Source organism: Microtus ochrogaster, chromosome 8 (assembly GCF_000317375.1).
Source record: "Microtus ochrogaster isolate Prairie Vole_2 chromosome 8, MicOch1.0, whole genome shotgun sequence".
Taxonomy (NCBI): domain Eukaryota; kingdom Metazoa; phylum Chordata; class Mammalia; order Rodentia; family Cricetidae; genus Microtus; species Microtus ochrogaster.
The window spans coordinates 6,207,317-6,225,802 of NC_022015.1; the positions used below are offsets into that span (position 1 = coordinate 6,207,317).

General features: G+C 36.4%; 1 protein-coding gene and 1 pseudogene across 1 annotated transcript in view; one reads left to right on the forward strand and one right to left on the reverse strand.

Annotated features, from left to right (window-relative positions):
• Pde3b (phosphodiesterase 3B) overlaps positions 1-18,486 on the forward strand; it is a 125,537-nt gene that overhangs the window by 80,878 nt on the left and 26,173 nt on the right. The window contains exons 4-8 of the mRNA XM_026781406.1: positions 2,852-3,100; positions 4,380-4,519; positions 12,205-12,311; positions 16,673-16,883; positions 17,429-17,502. Of these exons, the coding sequence (XP_026637207.1) occupies positions 2,852-3,100; positions 4,380-4,519; positions 12,205-12,311; positions 16,673-16,883; positions 17,429-17,502 (781 nt within the window). The remainder of the gene's footprint in view (positions 1-2,851; positions 3,101-4,379; positions 4,520-12,204; positions 12,312-16,672; positions 16,884-17,428; positions 17,503-18,486) is intronic.
• On the reverse strand, positions 680-979 carry LOC113456539 (annotated as a pseudogene).

Consider the following 18,486-nt stretch of genomic DNA (forward strand, 5'->3'; position numbering starts at 1 on the left):
CCTCCCTACCAAGTAACCAACCAAGTTTCGTTGTGTAACAACCCTGGCAGTCCTGGAACTCACTTTGTAGACCGCGCTGGTCTCTGCCTCTGCCTCTGCCTCCTGAGTGCTGGAATTAAAAGTATGTACTACCACTGCCTAACAAAGCAGTTGTTAATTTAAGCTTGTGTTTTGTTTGTTTGTTTGTTTGTTTTTCTGTTAGGATCTTGCCTGACTTTTTAAGTCCTAATCTTAATGTTCTTTAAACCTTGCTTGAAATCTGAATTTGTTTCCCCTGACACCTGATGTATTGGGGAAAGGCCCTTTCTATTTCCTGTGAGTGTTCTGCCTCCCATCCTCTCTGTCTTGTGCCAATTGTGAATCATTGACAAAATCCTTGAGGGAAAAAGAATAGCACAGATCAAAAAATATTGTGTGTGTGTGTGTGTGTGTGTGTGTGTGTGTATGTGTTCGTGTTCTCAGAAGCCACAGACTAGAGTTACAGGAGCTCTAGAGTTACAAGTGTTTGTCTGCACAGGTGCTCCATGGCCTGTTCTTGGTAACTAAACCCAGGCCCTCTGGAAGAGCAGCAAGCAAGTCATACGAGCCATCTAGACTTTTGAGTTCCTTTATTTCTTTCCTTCTTTCTCTCACTTATTTTTTGAAACCAGAACATTTACTCTATGACTGATTGAAATTCTCAAGATGAACTGGATGCTGCAACAGCTGCTCTCTTGGGTTTAGGTGTTTCTTCACAGAATTCATATCTGAATCTGCAATAGACAATTTTTAGGTGCCTCATCCCCCCCAGTTCCTGTAGTGTTTTGTCTCTTAGGCTTGGCAAGGTATAACTCCAGCTATACTTTCTCTTGCACTTAGCGGGATAGCTACATTTGCCACAGGTCTACTTCTGAAGGTGGTAGGCCATTAGAGCCACAGTGGTGGCAAATGTGTGCTTCTTATTGAGCTGCTTTCTAAAGGATGATGTTTCTTTCCTCATCTTGCTTCTGCTGTGCAAAAAGACTAGAAGAGAAGGCACTTTTTCTATTTCCTCTGAGTTCATGTCTATCTTTTCTCTCAGCTCTGAGTCCTTGACCTTTCATGCCCTGAATTCTTGACTGTTGTGTGTTGCCTTGCATATATGCTATAGTATTTAATTCAGTTTTCCTAGTTTTAGGCCACGGTTGGTCTGATACCAACTAGTCTCCCTTATTGAAAGTAGTTTGAGAGTAATACTGGTTTCCTTAGAGAACTGTTTGAAATACCATTTGCTACATAGTAGAATTAAATAAAAATGGAAGCTCATGTTATGTTAATTTTAATAACAGTAATTATTAAGCATCTCTGAAATCATAGTATAAGAATGATCAGAGACTAAGTCATTTAGTATTTAAGGGCCAAGTGCAGTCACGTCTAGTGCCCCAGTTGCAGGTTCTCCTCGCTTCCTTCTCCCCCTCTCTTTCTGTCTTTTTCTGTCTCTACTTCAATAACATAAAGATTAAGAAACAATTGTTAGCTTTCTGTACAAACTCAAGAATTTTACTGAATATAAGACAAGAAATGGACTCATGTTCAACGTTAAAATTTACCATAAATTATTTGAATATTCAACTTATTTCTAAGTTGAATCATGTTTCTGCATTGCTCACTACATCTCTTCTCACCTAGAATTTAAGAGCAAGACTTTGTCTTAGACTTAAAAGAATTCACACACCTTAGTAAAGTTTCTTTTTGTGTTTTTGCTTCTGACTCACCAACTCCCTCCTCTATCATTAATTTTCTTCAAGTTGTCCTGGAGTCCATGTTCTGCCTCAGACAGACCAGGCTGACTTCTGCTTCTGCACTTTGTGTTTGCTAGACTCTGCACTGAATACTTATTTCTATACTGCTGTCGGTTCCTGACAGATATTTGCCTTCTAAGTGAACATTGACTAGCCTCTAAAATTGCATTAGTTCCAATCACCTTTGTTCTCTTTTCTCTTTCTATGCATTTGTCTTTTTTTGTGTGATTTTCAAAGTCTCCATGATCCTCCATTGACAAATAACTTGGGATATGATGTTCTCAACAATTGTAAATAGAATTCTACCAAAGTTTTAGATTTTAGCTCCAACTATGCCATTCATACATTTTGTTTTAATTGTTACTACTTGTTCTTTTGAATCCTCATACCATTTTTTCTGTACTTTTATCCACATTTTTCATAATAATACTGATACTCTTTTAAGTATGTGCATTATCCTTGTTTTATATGTTCTACATGTATTAATCAGATTTATTTTCACATAAGCTTAGGAGGTAGATGTTATCTTCTTTTATAAGTTAAAGAAACCAAAACATTCAGATGTTAACTAAATTGTTTAAGGTCACAGTTAGGTTTAAACTCTATACTTCAAACCTGGGAACCTTTTGCAGCACAGATCTCTCATGATGCTAGACACTTGTTAAGTAAGGTTATGAAAGAATGGCTTTCCATGCTTATAAGTTTTGCCATGAAGGAAAAGAAGTCATCTATAAATTATTGAAGTAGCAGGGTTGCAGACTTCAAAGTAAACACATATTTAGTTGTGTGCTGGTTATAAAGTAATGAATGTCATTAACATGAAATAGGCTAAAGAAAATAAACCAGATTATAAATAAAATACCAAAAAAGAAAAGGCTAATGCTTACAGTATCTGTTACACACACACACCCCAATTAGAATTTTATTATTTTGTTATATTATTTATGCCAAGTCCACGTGATTAAAATTTTGTAGTTAATAGGATTATATTATTTAAGTATTATGAGATATACCTTAGTTTAAATCAGAGTGCTTTTTTAATGTTAAACTTTATTTGTATCAAATACATAATTTCCCTTTTTGTTTTCTAGAATTCTGGAAGTGGAAATGGAGTTGATCTTTCAGTGCTAAATGAAGCTCGCAATATGGTGTCAGATCTTCTGATTGACCCAAGCCTTCCCCCACAAGTCATTTCTTCTCTGCGGAGTATCAGTAGCTTGATGGGTGCTTTCTCAGGCTCCTGTAGGCCAAAGATTAATCCTCTCACACCATTTCCTGGATTTTATCCTTGCTCTGAAATAGAAGATCCAGTTGAGAAAGGAGATCGAAAATTTCACAAGGTTAAAATACAGTAATTGTGCAGCCTATTTATCTCATTTAATGATTTGTTTTCATTAAAACATTCCTCTAATTGTTTTATAATACACAATTTCCTTTCCAAAGATCGGCTTTTTTTATATATTCTATCACGCTGCCTGTGACTTTACATAGATTTACAAAATAAAGTAATTCTATGCTCATTTTCCATTAATTTCTTACCAGTGCAGAGGTTCTTATATATGCTGGGCAAATGTTTTGCCTTTAGCAGTCTTTATTTTAAATAGCACTGTTGTACTTAGAAGTTACAATTTATATGTTAAGAACTATTTGGTATCATTTTCGTAAGTAGAAAACATCAAGGAACTTAGTTCTAGGCTTATGTGACTAGCAAATCATGTCATTAATTTCTTTTCTTTTATAGAGTCCAGGAATTACACTTGTTGAACCAAGAACAAATGACCATTATAATAACATATTATTATTACTTAATGATTTTTACAGATTTAAAACTTTGCCTCCCTTTACTCACTGATAATTAGATATGGAATTACTTTTTTGTTTTACTTAAAAAATCAGATTTATGTTAGACGCTGATACATACAGGATATATTAACTTGATATATTATGTTTGTTCATAATGCTGTTATCTGTCACTGTATTGTGACGTCTTTACTGATAGTTAAAATAATAAAGCTTTAAAACTAGAAATATTTTACGGATTATGGTAGTCCAGTTACTTATACAGCTTAGAGCTAACCAAGAAAAGATAAAATTCCAATAAGTTAATTCTGTCAAATTGCACTAGTTATATAGAACCTAGGTAAGGAAAATACAGGATTTTTAAGGTCTTTTGATAATTTCATTTTCTCAGCTCTTAGCATTAGGGTTGAGAAATGTTGAAAAATTAAGCAAGATAGGGACTTAAAAACTATTGATCATCTGGATACCTTTTCTGAAAATATAAAAATGGTGGTCATCCTGGGCCCTAACTTTGTCCTCTAAAGTTGATTTTTAGTTTTAGTCTTCCATACCCATTTTTAAGCTCTAAGTTTTTCTTTCTCTTGAAATGATGAGTAAAATGTTAAAAGGTGTAGTCATAAGAGTTCGGGAGCTTTTTTTAATAAGGAAAAAATAAATAGAGCAACAATATGGAAAGTGGAAGCAGGAAGTAGAAGTGAAACGTTAGATTTTTAGAGTGAAATTTTATTTTACCTGTACATATTATATTGATATTTTCATGTGTCCTTATACATAGCATATTAAAGGATGCTAACTTAGCCATCTGGAATTGTTTGACAGGGACTGAGTGGTAGAACCAGTTTCCCAGCTGCGCAGCTCAGGAGGAGCTCAGGAGCATCTGCATTGCTGGGTAATGAGCACTGCTCAAAGTGGGACCGCAGCAGCGGCAGAAGGCCTCACCAAGAACTAGGCGCTCCAAGGTAAATTCTGAGAGCCTTTTAAACCTTTGTTTTAACAAATAAAACTTGAAATAGTTTTAAAATTAAGGAAGAGTTGTTGCAGTATTTTTAGGACAACATAGGTAGAAATTCTTAAAGATGGTTACTGTCCTGAGACTTCGAGCTGGTGTTTCAGTTCTTGTCTCTGTCAAAGAAAAAATGGAAAGATGAGATAAAGCAAAGATTGGAAGTTAATTATAAGGCAGAGAAATACTACTCAAGGGATGAATTCAGGCATGTTACTAGAGAGTGCACTGTGGAATTTTGGTTAGCTTGATAGGCAAACTTTATTGGAGGGAAGTATTGCTTAAGGTATTGTTCCAAAGAGAGGAAAGATCAGGGAATTCCAGGGATGGCTGGAATTTGGGGGGGGGGGATAGGCCTACTCTTTTTTTCTGTTTTTATGTGGGGTTTTTAAATGTGGGGCATGACATCAGATGCATGGTGGGAATAGACCGTTTTGGGTTACCCCTTGTTTTCTTTTAAGCCTGTGTAACCCACTTTAGCAATAATAGTTATAATAAAGAAACTTATTCTTAAAAAGAAGGCAACAGTCTCTCAAAAGTTAGGTCAGCTGGCTGCAGTGAATGCTGGAACCTTAAAAAGCATGTCTGTATTTAGGCAGTGGTTCTCAGCCTTCCTAATCTGAAACTTTTAATACAGTTTCTCATGTTGTGGCCACCTCCAGTTGTAAAATTATTTTCATTGCTACTTCATAACTGTAATTTTTCTACTCTTATAAATCGTAACTAAATATCTGTGTTTTCTGATGGTCTTAGACGACCCTTGTAAAAGGTCATTCTAATCCACAGAGGGGTTGCGACACACAGGTTGAGAAACATTTGCTTAGTAATATTAAAATCAATTTAACATGTTGTGTTCCTGGACCCTTCCAGCCTCTTCTGCAGAGGCTCAGACCTAGAGGTCGGCCATATGCGAGGCAAGGTTTCTACTATTATGCTGGGCGGCATTCCAATATATGGAGGCAGTCACCAATCCATTATGTAGGGTACCAGGGTATGTGATTCCACAGTTCCTGACTTGGAAAAGAAGAATATTCCTCAGACTTATTACAGTTGCTCGTGTAAGGCAGCAAGAATGTTCCACACCTGTTCTATCTTAAACTGAGACTTCTTCATATTATATAATCTCCTAAGAACTGGCTTGAAATGAAACACTGCTAAATCAGAAATCACAGTTAAAAGATGGCTTGGAAAATACAGGAACTGAAAATTTATGAGTATTAATAAATACCATTTTACCTGGTAACAAAGGATTCAATACTTTATCCTTTGAAAGTCATGAAAGATAGGAATCTCTTGTGTAGGTAGACACTTTTCAGTCAGTTACCTGGGTTAGTAGAATTGTAACGAATGGAGATTCCATGTTAAGCTACTATCTTACTGAGCAGGTGTCAAGCTAAACTTTGTTTGAGCTGTGTACAGTTAAACATTTGAAACAGTAGATGACAAGATTAGAGCATGGCTATTCATATGTTAAAATTTATATTAAGATTCATATGAGAGATACACTCATAATCATAATTCACATTATTTTGTTGTTTGTTAGTTTGAATTTTATAATATTTCATCAAACTAATTCCTTTCTCATCAAACTTTAATGTTTAGAACAATAAATTGAATTATGAATAATTTATAGTACAGAAGAGTGAGAAACAGTACAAATTTTGTCTTGAACTTAAACATGATTTTTTTGTGTGTTTTTTGTTTTAAATTAAAGTATGATGTGGGGAAATGGAAATAGGAAATAAAAAGTGAACTGAAGATTAGGTTTTTTGCTATAGGAAGGAATCACAATCTTGGAAATATGTTGGGTTTAAAAAGCAAGAACAAGGAGGCTGGAGAGATGGTTCAGAGGTTAAGAGCACTGGCTGTTCTTCCAGATGATCTGAGTTCAATTCCCAGCACCCACATGGTGGCTTACAGCCATCTCTAATGGGATCTGATGTCCTCTTCTGGCATGCAGGCATGCATGCATAGTATTCATCCATAAAATATAAATAAATAAAATTTAAAAAATTTTTAAAATAAAATTTTAAAAAAGAACAGAAATGACTGGTTTTGTTCTACTCCTCACCTTTGTATTACATCAATATATTTTCAGTTAAAATGTGTAACATATTGAATTCATTTTTAAAATAGAAATATAGTTTAGAGAAATCTCAGTTAAGAAGTGTTCACGATGTAGGTAGTTTCTCTGGTTTCAGTAAACTTATTCAAACAAACTCATATTTTTCACCAGAGATTTAGAAACTTGACCAGAAAAGTAATTGGTGTCGTGTGTGTCTCCTTTAAAGAGATGCACACCTTAAATTAGATTAAATATTATTTTTCTTGTATGCAGAAGTCGGAATTTCTCAGTAATAATTTCCAAATGTACTTTACACATAGTTAGAATGAAATAGTGTGTTGGCTAGTATATAAACTTGACACAAGCCAGGGTTATCTGGGAAGAGGAACATCAGTTGAGAAAATGCTTCCATTAGGCATTTTAGGCAGACCAATTGAGCATTTTTTTTTTGATTAGTGATCAGTGTGGCAGGGCCCAGCTCACTGTGGGTGGTGCCATCCCTGGGCTCGTTGGTGGTCCTGGGTTCTATAAGAAAGCAGGCTGAAGAAACCATGAGGAGCAAGCCATTAAGCAACCTTGTAGCCTCTGCCTCCAGCCTGTTGCCTTGAGTTCCTGCCCTGACTTCCATGAGTGATAGTGTGTGACCTAAGAGTTATAAACTGAAATAAACTCTTTCCTCCCCAAGTTGATTTGGTTGTGGTATTTAATCGCAGCAACGAAACCCTAACTAAGCCAGTCAGGAATATGTAAACAGCAACCACCCCATCCATGATATACAAAATAAATTTATGCAGAACAAATATTTTATATCTGTGTTGTCTAAATTGTGGCCCTTAGCTACATGTGAATATTGATCATCTGGGCTGTGTCTAGTATGACTAATTGAATTTTAATTAAATATTAGAGAATTTTATTTAAACAAAGTCATGTGATTACCAATGACAATTTTATCTAGAAATCTTTAGGGTTAGTAATATCTTGTAAAAGTACACCAGTTCCATTCTGTGCTCTCTAAGCTATGGGACCTAGGCTGAAAATTTAAAAACACACAAACACAAATTGAGACAGGCAGACAGACAGGGCCAAGGGGCATCCTTGAGACAAGAATGCCAAGAATGACCACTTTATTGTGCTCAGGGGCAGCTTATATAGGGCTCTGGCCAGGTCCCAGTTTATCAGAATCCCCTGCCATCAGAGTCTTGTGCTTAGAGCAGCTGCAGGCTGCTCAGAGCAGAGGAAAACAAGTTGTTTACAAGAAATTCGGGGTCTGTTGGTCCGCAGTCCAGAACTTATCCCCCTTTTTATATAATTAAACCAGGGTTTTGGATTGGCATGGATGTGGCACAAATATGATGGCAATAAACTGGAAAATGCCCTAGCAGACATGCTCATTCTATGTATTCAGTGCTGGTACCAGCTATCAGATAGTCACTGCAGCTATCTGGCTGATGGCAATTCCAGAAATGAAGGAGGAGGCTGCAGAGGTGACAATAGCGCCACTGGAGGTGATCCCAAAGTCAGCATCAGCTGATTAGCGGCAGTTATAAACACTGACCTTCTGCCTCTGCCTCTTACAGAAAAGCCCACTGCTGGCTGCAAAGTCTTGGGCACTGCTTGCACCACAAACTCCTGGGCATGGCTCCTGGCACCGCCTCTGGCCCTCTCTGCAAACACTCACAGCAATGGGTTGCCTCCCTCACAAAGCTGTGCTCCAGCCACCGCTTACTTGCAGGGACTCTAGAAAGCAAGCTTGAGCTCAGGAATGGCTGAAGGGACCTGAGCTCCCTGCATGCCTGCATGCCACTTGTCAGGCCCATAATAGCGGACAGGCTCCCAAGCCCCACTTAAACAATCATTTAGGAAATTTGGGTGTAGTTCTCTAAAATACTTCCTGCTGATTGGGGGTGCTCTATCTTTGGGGGTATTCACAGCAACATTTCAGGGGTTTTAGTGCATCAAACAACATTAGCCTAGAATGAATCTACAGGTTCTCATCTTTTGTGGAAACAAAAACAGAACCTCTTTTCCAAAGCAACAAATCCTTAGACCCATATTTTAAAGTCAAGATACCTTTCTTAGCAGTTCCCAGAAGCTAATGTCTCTCTCCAGTCAAAAAAATGAAACACAATATATAATCTTAAAATCTCTGTGCACATTCCATCCTTTCATGGCTTATAATCTGACTGTCTATACTCTGTCTCTTTAAAGACTTCCTCAAACGCACACACATACCAATCTTTAATCCACCCTCACCATTCCCAAGGGCAATCTCACTGGGGGCCTCTACTTATAAAACTACACCAGTTCTGTTCAGCGCTCTCCATGCTACAGGAACTAGGCTGAAAATCTTAAGACACTCAAACACAGACAGAGTCAGAGAGATGGGACCACAGGGACATCCTTGAGACAAGAATGCTAAGGACATTCACTTTATTGTGCTCAGGGGCAGCTTATATAGGGCTCTGGCCATGCCCCAGCTCTGGGGATTGTTCACCTGCAGACTCATCAGAACCCACTCCCCTGCCTTCAGAGTCTCCTGCTTAGAGCAGCTGCAGGCTGCTCAGAGCAGAGGAAAACAAGTTGTTTAAAAGAAATTTAGAGTCTGGTGGTCTGTAGCCCCCACCAATAGCTCTGTATTTACTCTAATATTGTTTTTATTTTGTTGTTGTTATTGTTGTTTTTTTGTTTTTTCTTTTTTTTTGACTTTTATTTTTTTAGTTGTTGAAAAAAATTTCCGCCTTCTCCCCATTTCCCATTTCCCTCCCCCTCCTCCCACACATTGCCCCCTCCCCCTACTCTCCTCCCCCTCTCCCCTCCCCCCACTCCATTCCCCCCCTCTGGAGAATGAAAAGCAGTCCAGATTCCCTGCCCTGCGGGAAACCTAGGATGAAAGAGAACTATAACAATATTAGAGTGAAGACCTTGTACTCTAATATTGTTGTAGTTCTCTTTCATCCTAGGTTTTTGGGTTTTAATTTGAATTCAGCTCTATGTGTGATTATAACTTCCCTGTCTAGGAATTTACATGATTATAGTTGTAAGCCTCTCTGGATATAACTGAAGCCAGACCTCTCATCCCTCAGCTGTCACTTTTAAAAATCTGTTATCATTGTTTGGCCTTTATTTTTTTTTTTGAATAATTCTATCTTCTCCTGGCTTACAAAATTAATTTACCTAGAATACTTGGTGTTACTTTTGTACCCTCCACCTCATTCCACAGATAGGAGATAAATCTATCGGTGTAATGTTGCTCTCTATTTCATCTTCTCCTTTATTATAGTTTTGCTACAGCTCTCTTGGGCTATTGAATTAGCCTCTCATAGACGATTTTCATGCCCTTCCTCAATTGTTCCATCTTCCTTAAGCAAAGTTTTGATTATATGGCTTTCTAATCATTAAGTCTTGGGATCACTTACTGATACCTATAGAATGAGTCTTAAACTCGTAGTCTGGAAGTTGAAAGTCTGTTGTTACCTTATGACAGATCTGTAGCCTTACTTGGAAAAGATGGATCTCCATGGAGCAGTCTTTTAACATGGGTTAACTCTTGGACTGGAAAACAGAAAAGAAACAACAAAAATGTTGCTGATTAAAAAAAAAAGAGCATTGAAAATAATATAAGCTCTCTACATAAAAACAATAAGCATACAACTTTTTTAGACTTACTGAAGGTTTCTAATAACCATTTAATTTCCAGATATCTCAGTCATCAAAAAATGCAGTCATCTGAGAAAGCAGTTTTGTTCATTAAAGAAAAGCAATTGGTTTAGCTTGTGAATTTCCTTAACACCTGTTTTTTTTTCCTGTTTTATGAAACTTTTTGCTTTCTAGCCATTCCCACCCATTAGTACTGAAGTCTTTCAATTACATCAAAATGTTTGTTACACTAGCACTGATCTTTAAAGTCAGATGACTGCTTAACAATTTCCCTATAGGAGTATGACATTCATGTTAGATTATGATGTTGACTCTGTGAAGAAAAATACTCAGTCAAAATTTCAGAGTAGACAAGATACGTTATTTTGCTAATAACCTAAAGAGTTTATTACTTATTTGCCCTCCAAAGTCATTTGAACATTTTTATCAGTTATTGTGCTGGTTCTGAGAAAGACACAGGCTCAAAAGGAACTCCTCACAAATCAGTGAGAGAAATCCTAGGGTCTGGGGAATGGCTCAATGAATAAACTGCTTGCTATACACGCGTAAGGGCCTGAATTTGGATATCTAGCACCTATATAAATGCTGGATTGGCCGACTCAGAAGGACAAAGTGTTCCTGGATCATGCTGGTTAGCTAGACTAGCCCTATCTGCAAGCTCTGGGCTTAATTGTAAGACTGAGTGAAGTTGAGAACAATCAGCGATGATTCCTTATGTCAGTCTCAAGCCTTCTCATGCGTGCTTATCCACATACATGTGTATCTGCCTGTGAACACACACATGTGCTTATACACTTATGAACATGTATACACAAATGCCCTCATACTACATAAACATTCAAAATATCTTTAAGTATTAAAATTATGAACAATATGGGACCTTTTGTGATAGAAATATGAATAAATACCTCTGAGTTCAAAATTAGCTCTTTGTTGAGTAAATAGAGTTTGAAAGAGCTGGAAGGATGGAAGGAGCTAGTGACAGGCTTACTGAGAGCTGAGCCTACAACACGAAAATGGAAAGAAAGTAGACAGAGAATGTAGTCCTGAGGCCTGTTTAATTACTGTGAAGAGTTAGGCATACTTAGAACTATGAAGAAAAATAGCTGCTAAATAAATGTCTAACAGGAGTGGCATTCCTTGTCATTGAGGTCACATCTGGAGTCAGCCAAAATAAAAAAAGTAGGCCAGTAAATATATAAAGAAGGAAGATGCAGCATTTATGTGTTTCAGATACTTTGAAAAATATATTATATATTGGGTTTTACTTATTATCTTAGTGTACTGTGGTTAACTATGGATAGTTTATTATCCATATTTAATTTCTTTGTGAAAACCCTAGAATCTATAGTAAATATTTCAGTTCTGTAAAATGACTGGGATAATGGTAGTGTCTGTAAGATATGGGAACGGAAAATAAGGGAAAGCTTAACTTTAGACCAGTGGTTCTCATTGTGGGCCCTGGCTCATCAAGCCTGCATCATCTAAAACCTTGTTAGAAAACCATAATTCCTGCCCTTACTTGACCTGCCCAACACTTACCAAATTGGAAAATGTAGGGATGAGACCAGAGTCTGTTTCAAGAAAACTTCCAGGTGGTAACTTACTTTAGGAATGATCAATAAACTACACCTATTGGGCTTAATCTGTTACATAGTCTGTTTTGAGGAAACTCACCTATGCCAGTTTATACTGTTTGTGGGTGCTTCTTTGCTACTGTGGCAAAACTTAGGAGTTGCATTAGAGACATTATGAAATGAAAAGTCAGAAGCATTTATTCTTTTTCCCTTTTAATAGAAAGAGCTTTAGAAGTCTTATGTCTGAATGTATAAGTACAAACTGGCTAATAGGTTTATCAAGAGAAAAAAGAAAAAAGGAATTTTTATGATCTAAAAATTCTTATTTTTTCCTTTTATTAGTCATGGGTGCCACCTGAATGGGCCTTTCAGTTCAAGTCTCCTGACAGCTCCAAAGCCAAGGTCCTCGTCTGTGTCACTGACTCACCATGTGGGTCTGAGAAGAGCTGGTAAGAAATAATCTTTTTTTTTTTTTTTTAAATGCATTTTGAAGAGGCAAGATGTTGCTATTGTACAGACTGGCTTTGATCCCTTTGTGTCAAGGGCTCTTTCTACCACAGCCTTTCAAGTATTTGGAACTATAGGTTTACATTACGTTGCTGACTTACAAATGATTCTTTATAAATATACCTGAGAATCCTCTAAGCATACGGTAATATAAATTCTTACCATTTCACACATTTTAATTTGAATATCATATAATGTGTTGACATGGTTAAGCTGTTTGTGCTGGTTACTATATTGGTCCATTTGTTAGTTCACTCTGCACATTTTGGATATCTATGTACTGTATAATTTTGATATGCATTCAGATAGAAAATAAGGAACTATTGTACTGACCTGAAAAAGTTGCAGATCCAGACAAAAAGGATTTTTTTTCAGGAGAGTGTATTGATTTTGTAAAATTGTAGTAAAAATATTTAGTACTAGAGTAGAAAAATCCCTGATTATCCCCTGCCAAATCACTCTAACATAGTAATTTTCAACCTTCCTAATGTTGTGATCCTTTAGTGTAGTTTTCCATGGTGGTGACCCCCAAACATAAAATTTTGTTACCACTTCATAACTGTAATTTTGCTATTGTTATGAATTGTAATATAAATATCTGATATGCTGCCTCCTAAGCGTTGGGGCAGGGGAGGAGTCATGACCCACAGGTTGAGAACCACTGTTCTAACAGGATAGCTCTTAAACTAAGGATGAATGGGATGGGGAAATATCTCAGTAAGGAACTTAGTTCAGTCGTCAGGTGGTTGTACACTGAAGAGGCAGGAGAAGCTTTGGGGCTCACTGGCTATCCAGGCTAGCCCCAGATCAGTGACACAACCTGCCTGTATAAAGGAAAAAATCAAAAGGCTGGGCAGTTGCTGAAGAACAATACAAGAGGTTGGTTGTTTTGGCCTTCATATGCACAGGCACACACACACACATATTCGGATTCAAATACATACATAAACATATCACATATAAACACACACATATCACATATGCACACATATGCACATACAGAGAAATACATGCATAGATAACATAAATAAATAAAAATAGTCCAGATTAGAAAATTTTTCATAACTCCCTGGATGAAAGATATTTTAAAAATACAAGATAGTGGGGGATGGAGCAATGGCTTAGCAGTTAAAAACAATAGCTGCTCTTGCTGGAGACCTGGGTTAGATTCCTAGTACCCACATGACAACTCAGAGCCATCTGTAACTTCTACTCCAGGGCATCTGATGCCCTCTTCTGACTTCCATGAGCAAGAGGTACACAAATAGTATATAGACATATATGCAAGTAAAACATCTGCAAACACAAAATAAAATCTTAAACATTAAAAATTACTGTATAGTAATAATGAAAAGTTTTCAGTATTCTTATATAACAAAACTCTTTAATGCATGTTAAAATATAAATGTGAAGAGGCAGTAAAATATTACCGATAATCAAGAGATATAGGCACCAGAAACAGGAGATTTACATATGATACTGGATTTAACAATATTAAAAATAACGATCATTGTTTCAAAGTAAAAGCCAAAATATATAGCTATTTCAGACAGAGATTTGGGATGCACAGGACTCAGTGGAACATCTAGAGCTGCATAACGCTCTCTATCTTAAGTGAAAAGTTCTTGAGGACTTGCAACAGAAAGCAAAAGCCCTGCTCCTGAAAACAAAGATTAAAAGATGTTGAAACCGAATTACAGAGAAGGACCAAATGTGTAAAATGGGAACACCATAAAAGTTCTAAATATATGTGTAAATAACATTACATAGGAAAGGACAGTATAAAACAGTCTTCTAAATTTCAAAGAGAAAGAGGAAATTCCCCAGAGGAATCAGGAAAAGATTATTTTCAAGGGAAAACACTAACACAATGACTTCAACAGAGACTCTAGAAGCCAAAAATTTTTGAAACAGTAAATAATAATAATAGTAATAATCTCCAATGTTGACCTCTTTATCTAGTTCAGTAACTATTGAGAGTTACTTGTACAGAAATTGCTGTCCACTGTTTTTAGCACACACATGTGCAGACGATGGCTGTATGTGAATGTGTTTGTGATATCAGTACAGCTAGAGAAACGTGTTTTATCTGTTCAGGAAAGAAGCTAGAAAGCAGTTTTTCCTATATACCAAGGCTGAATGAATTTGTTGCTTACAAACCTCACTGAAATTCTGCAAAGTTTCTTAGATAGGATGAAAATAATTTATATCCAAATATGGAACTCCATAAATAAATGAAAAGCACCCTTTAGCCCAAGTAGGCAAGTATAAGGAAATCATTAATAAGTAACAACAAGTTCTTCATAGCATTTTATAATGTATGTATAATAATAGCAGAAAAGGGTACAGAGTGGGTAAATAGATGTAAACGTGTAGGCTCCTAGATGTGACTGAAACAAGGAAAAGAGTTATGACTGCACACAGACTAACACTTCACAGATCCATATAAGAGAGAAAACTAGCGTTGGTGGTAGAGAGGTATGATTTTAAAAACTGAACAATCCAAAGAATTCAGAAAAATAGGAATTGTGAAAAATGAGTTTCAAAATAGGTTAAAGACTTAAACAGGAAAACTTTCATTTAAAAAGGGGGGAAATGAATGGAGTTTTGTGAAAACGGAAAAAAAGGAGAACGTACAATTTTAGTGATTAAAACTTATTACAAAGTAGTGGTAATTAAGAGAGTATGTTATTGACATAAGTAGAGTCCAGTTTTGGGAAATAGAATTTAGAAATAAACCTTTACATTTATAGTCAGATTATTTTCAACAGAGATGCCAAGATGACAGGAATAGAATTAAGTATTTTCATTTCTGATGCTGCTTGAAGTGGATATGTATATGCAAAGGAATGAATTTAGAGCCCTGCTTTCTCAAAAACTATCTCAAGTTGTGTTAAAGAACTTTTATGATATGCTACCACTGTTGGAGAAAAGGAACCCATAGTTACATAATAGGGATGAAAATTGCCATAGCTAGTTAGGAAACCTCAAAATTTATAGCTAGAAACTTGTGAGCAGGATAACATCTAAAGATAACCCAAAAGGAAATGGGTCTGCTGTGGTTGTGCCTGTGCTTCCATGTCCATTACCGCATTATTAACAAGAACCAAGCTACGCAAACAGCCTAATGTCAATGAGTGCATTAATACTTAAAGACGTGTGATAGTCACCATATACCTGTTTCATTGGATCTTTAATTCCCACTTTTAGATACCAAAGTATTAGCTCTGTGTACCTCTCCTCAGGTAAACCTTCATCACTTCAACTCAATGAGTTCACCAAAGATTCTGCCAATAATTTGAGAGACATGCTACTTGGTCCTGAAGGATTTTTCCTCTTCATTTTATTTGTGTTATTATCTTTACTGTGTTCTAGGCTGATTGAGTTACAGAGATGTTAACGTTTTTTCTCCATTGTGAAACTCAACACAACACCTGTGTTTGCTGGATGAGCTGGAGTTCCTAGTTTTTTTTGTTTGTTTTTTGTTTTTCGAGACAGGGTTTCTCTGTGGTTTTGGAGCCTGTCCTGGAACTAGCTCTTGTAGACCAGGCTGGTCTCGAACTCACAGAGATCCGCCTGCCTCTGCCTCCCAAGTGCTGGGATTAAAGGCGTGCGCCACCACCGCCCGGCTGAGTTCCTAGTTTTTTATCTTTTAGTTTGTTTTTTGTTTTTCGAGACAGGGTTTCTCTGTGGTTTTGGAGCCTGTCCTGGAACTAGCTCTTGTAGACCAGGCTGGTCTCGAACTCACAGAGATCCGCCAGCCTCTGCCTCCCGAGTGCTGGGATTAAAGGCATGCACCACCACCGCCCGGCGTTTTTTATCTTTTAAAGGGGCCTGTCATTGTGCTAGTATAATTTCATCAACTTGCTTAATGTTGTTAAGAATTTTAGTTATTCAGTATTAAATGTTATAAGTTAGAAAAAATATCTAATACTTTGTCATGTGGACAATCAACCTTTTTTTTTCTTGAAATCATGGGCCTTTCACAAAATGTAAAGATCAAGACCTATTTGTACTTGAAAAATTTGTGCTGCACAGCGCACATATTTAAAGGAATTCTCAGTATTTATGTGTTCTTATACCAGAGGCGGATAACTACTTATTGCTTAGTAGTAATTAGTGATGACAAATACAACACCTACTCCTTAAATTCTTAGACTGCCTCAAAGCCCAGCATAGATAGAAATGTATTATTTAATTGAAAATTTTTTCTTTTAGCAGGCAAATGCTATTTATGAAAACTCAAAACACACATAGTAAATGAATACATAATTATTTATATGTCCTCTCTCTTAATTTTTAGGTGCTTTGCCTTGCCTGAGTCTTGTGAATTCTCCAAGCCATGTACCAGTGTCTGCTGGCTCTCTAACTAATCGATCACCCATAGACTTTCCTGATACTGCTGATTTCCTTACAAAGCCAAGTATTATTTTGCAGAGATCACTGAGCAGTGTACCCAATGCAGCAGATATCTATCAGTACCTTAGAAACCCTGATAACAATCTGTGTAGCAGGTAAGTCCCCTAGACTCCTTATTTCTGTTTCAGTGTATAGGTTTTCTTGAAAGGTATTGGCTGTTTCCTGATTCTGTATTATAAATGAAGGGTGGATTAAGACTGTATCCCTTATATTTAACCTAGTAATTTTTTAGTATGATTAAATATTTTTCTCAGTTCAGTGCTATTAGGTTCCAGATAAATAATCTCCTTCAATGGTGAAACTGGTTATATTCTATTCCTTATAACATTTTAGTAAACAGAGTTATTTGATATACATTACTTAGTGCTTATTTTGCAGTCCTTTGTTGATTTGGTGTTCTTATTTTGTCTCCAATAGAGATGCAGGTTTTATCTTAAACCCTAATGTTGATTTTCAAAAACTTATTTCCTTTAACAACACAAAGTAACTTCCTAGAATAAAATCATTCAGGTTTATGCACAGGTTAGTATATTAGGGTATGTTACAGTTGGGATCTTATTTTAAAAGTAGGCAATCCACTAATTATATTCAGATAAAAATCTTTATTTATCATACACATTTATCTATTTTATTCTATAAGCTGTGGACATCAAATATTCAAATATGTTTCAACATGTGAACCCGAAGGTACAGACCGCCACAATGGAAAATCAGGTGAGAGTGCATCAATCATATGTATTTGAGTTCAAAGATACAGTGGTCTTTAACTTTCACCTACCTAGTTTTACGTCTCTGGATTTTTGTTTTTCATGGTGCTAGGGATGAAACTCAGAGAGTCACATTGTGCTGAATGAATACTTGACACTGAGCACATCCCAGGTCACATTTCTCCATCTGCACAGTGGATAAAAATACAGCATTTTTACTTATTCTTCAGGAACTCCTAAGAATGACAGTGGACAGATAGCGGGCACAATTTGAAGAGTAAGAAATATGTTGTATAGATGAATATAGTCTTTGTTTATGGCTAGTGAAATTAGTAATGTTGAAACTTGCACTACAGAGTTGATGTTTTCTTGAAAGGGATTACATACCTTCAGACAAGAATGCAGTTGATGAAATTTTATCTTTTAAAAAAATTATCATCATAGAAGGTATGAACTCTAGAAGGTTATATACCCGTGGCAAAAGGGATTACAATGAAATAGGCTCTTATCAATTCCTTCTGGACTATAAAGTTCATTTTTTGTTTGTTTTGTTTTTGTGTGTGTGTTTTATTTTTTCCAGACAGGACGTTGCTGTAGCTTGGAGCCTGTCCTGGTACTCGCTCTGTAGACCTGGCTGGCCTCAAACTCACAGAGATACTTGCCTCTGCCTCTCGAGTGCTGTGATTAAAGGCATGCACCACCACTGCTCGGCTTAAAATTTATTTTTAAAGTACATGACTCAATAGTTTTTAAATTATTTGTTTATTTAATTTAAATTTTAAAAGGTTGTTTAGAAGCAAAAGTGAACTGTGACTAATCCTTCATACAGTCTCACAAAAGCAGAGGTAAAACCTCCCAGCTTACTCTTAGACTTATATTACTTGAACATCACATCCGCACAGAATCATTGCAATAGGCAATGAAGTATTATCTCTTATGTACATAGACATAAAAATTCTTAACAAAATTCTATCAGACTAAATTTAGTAAT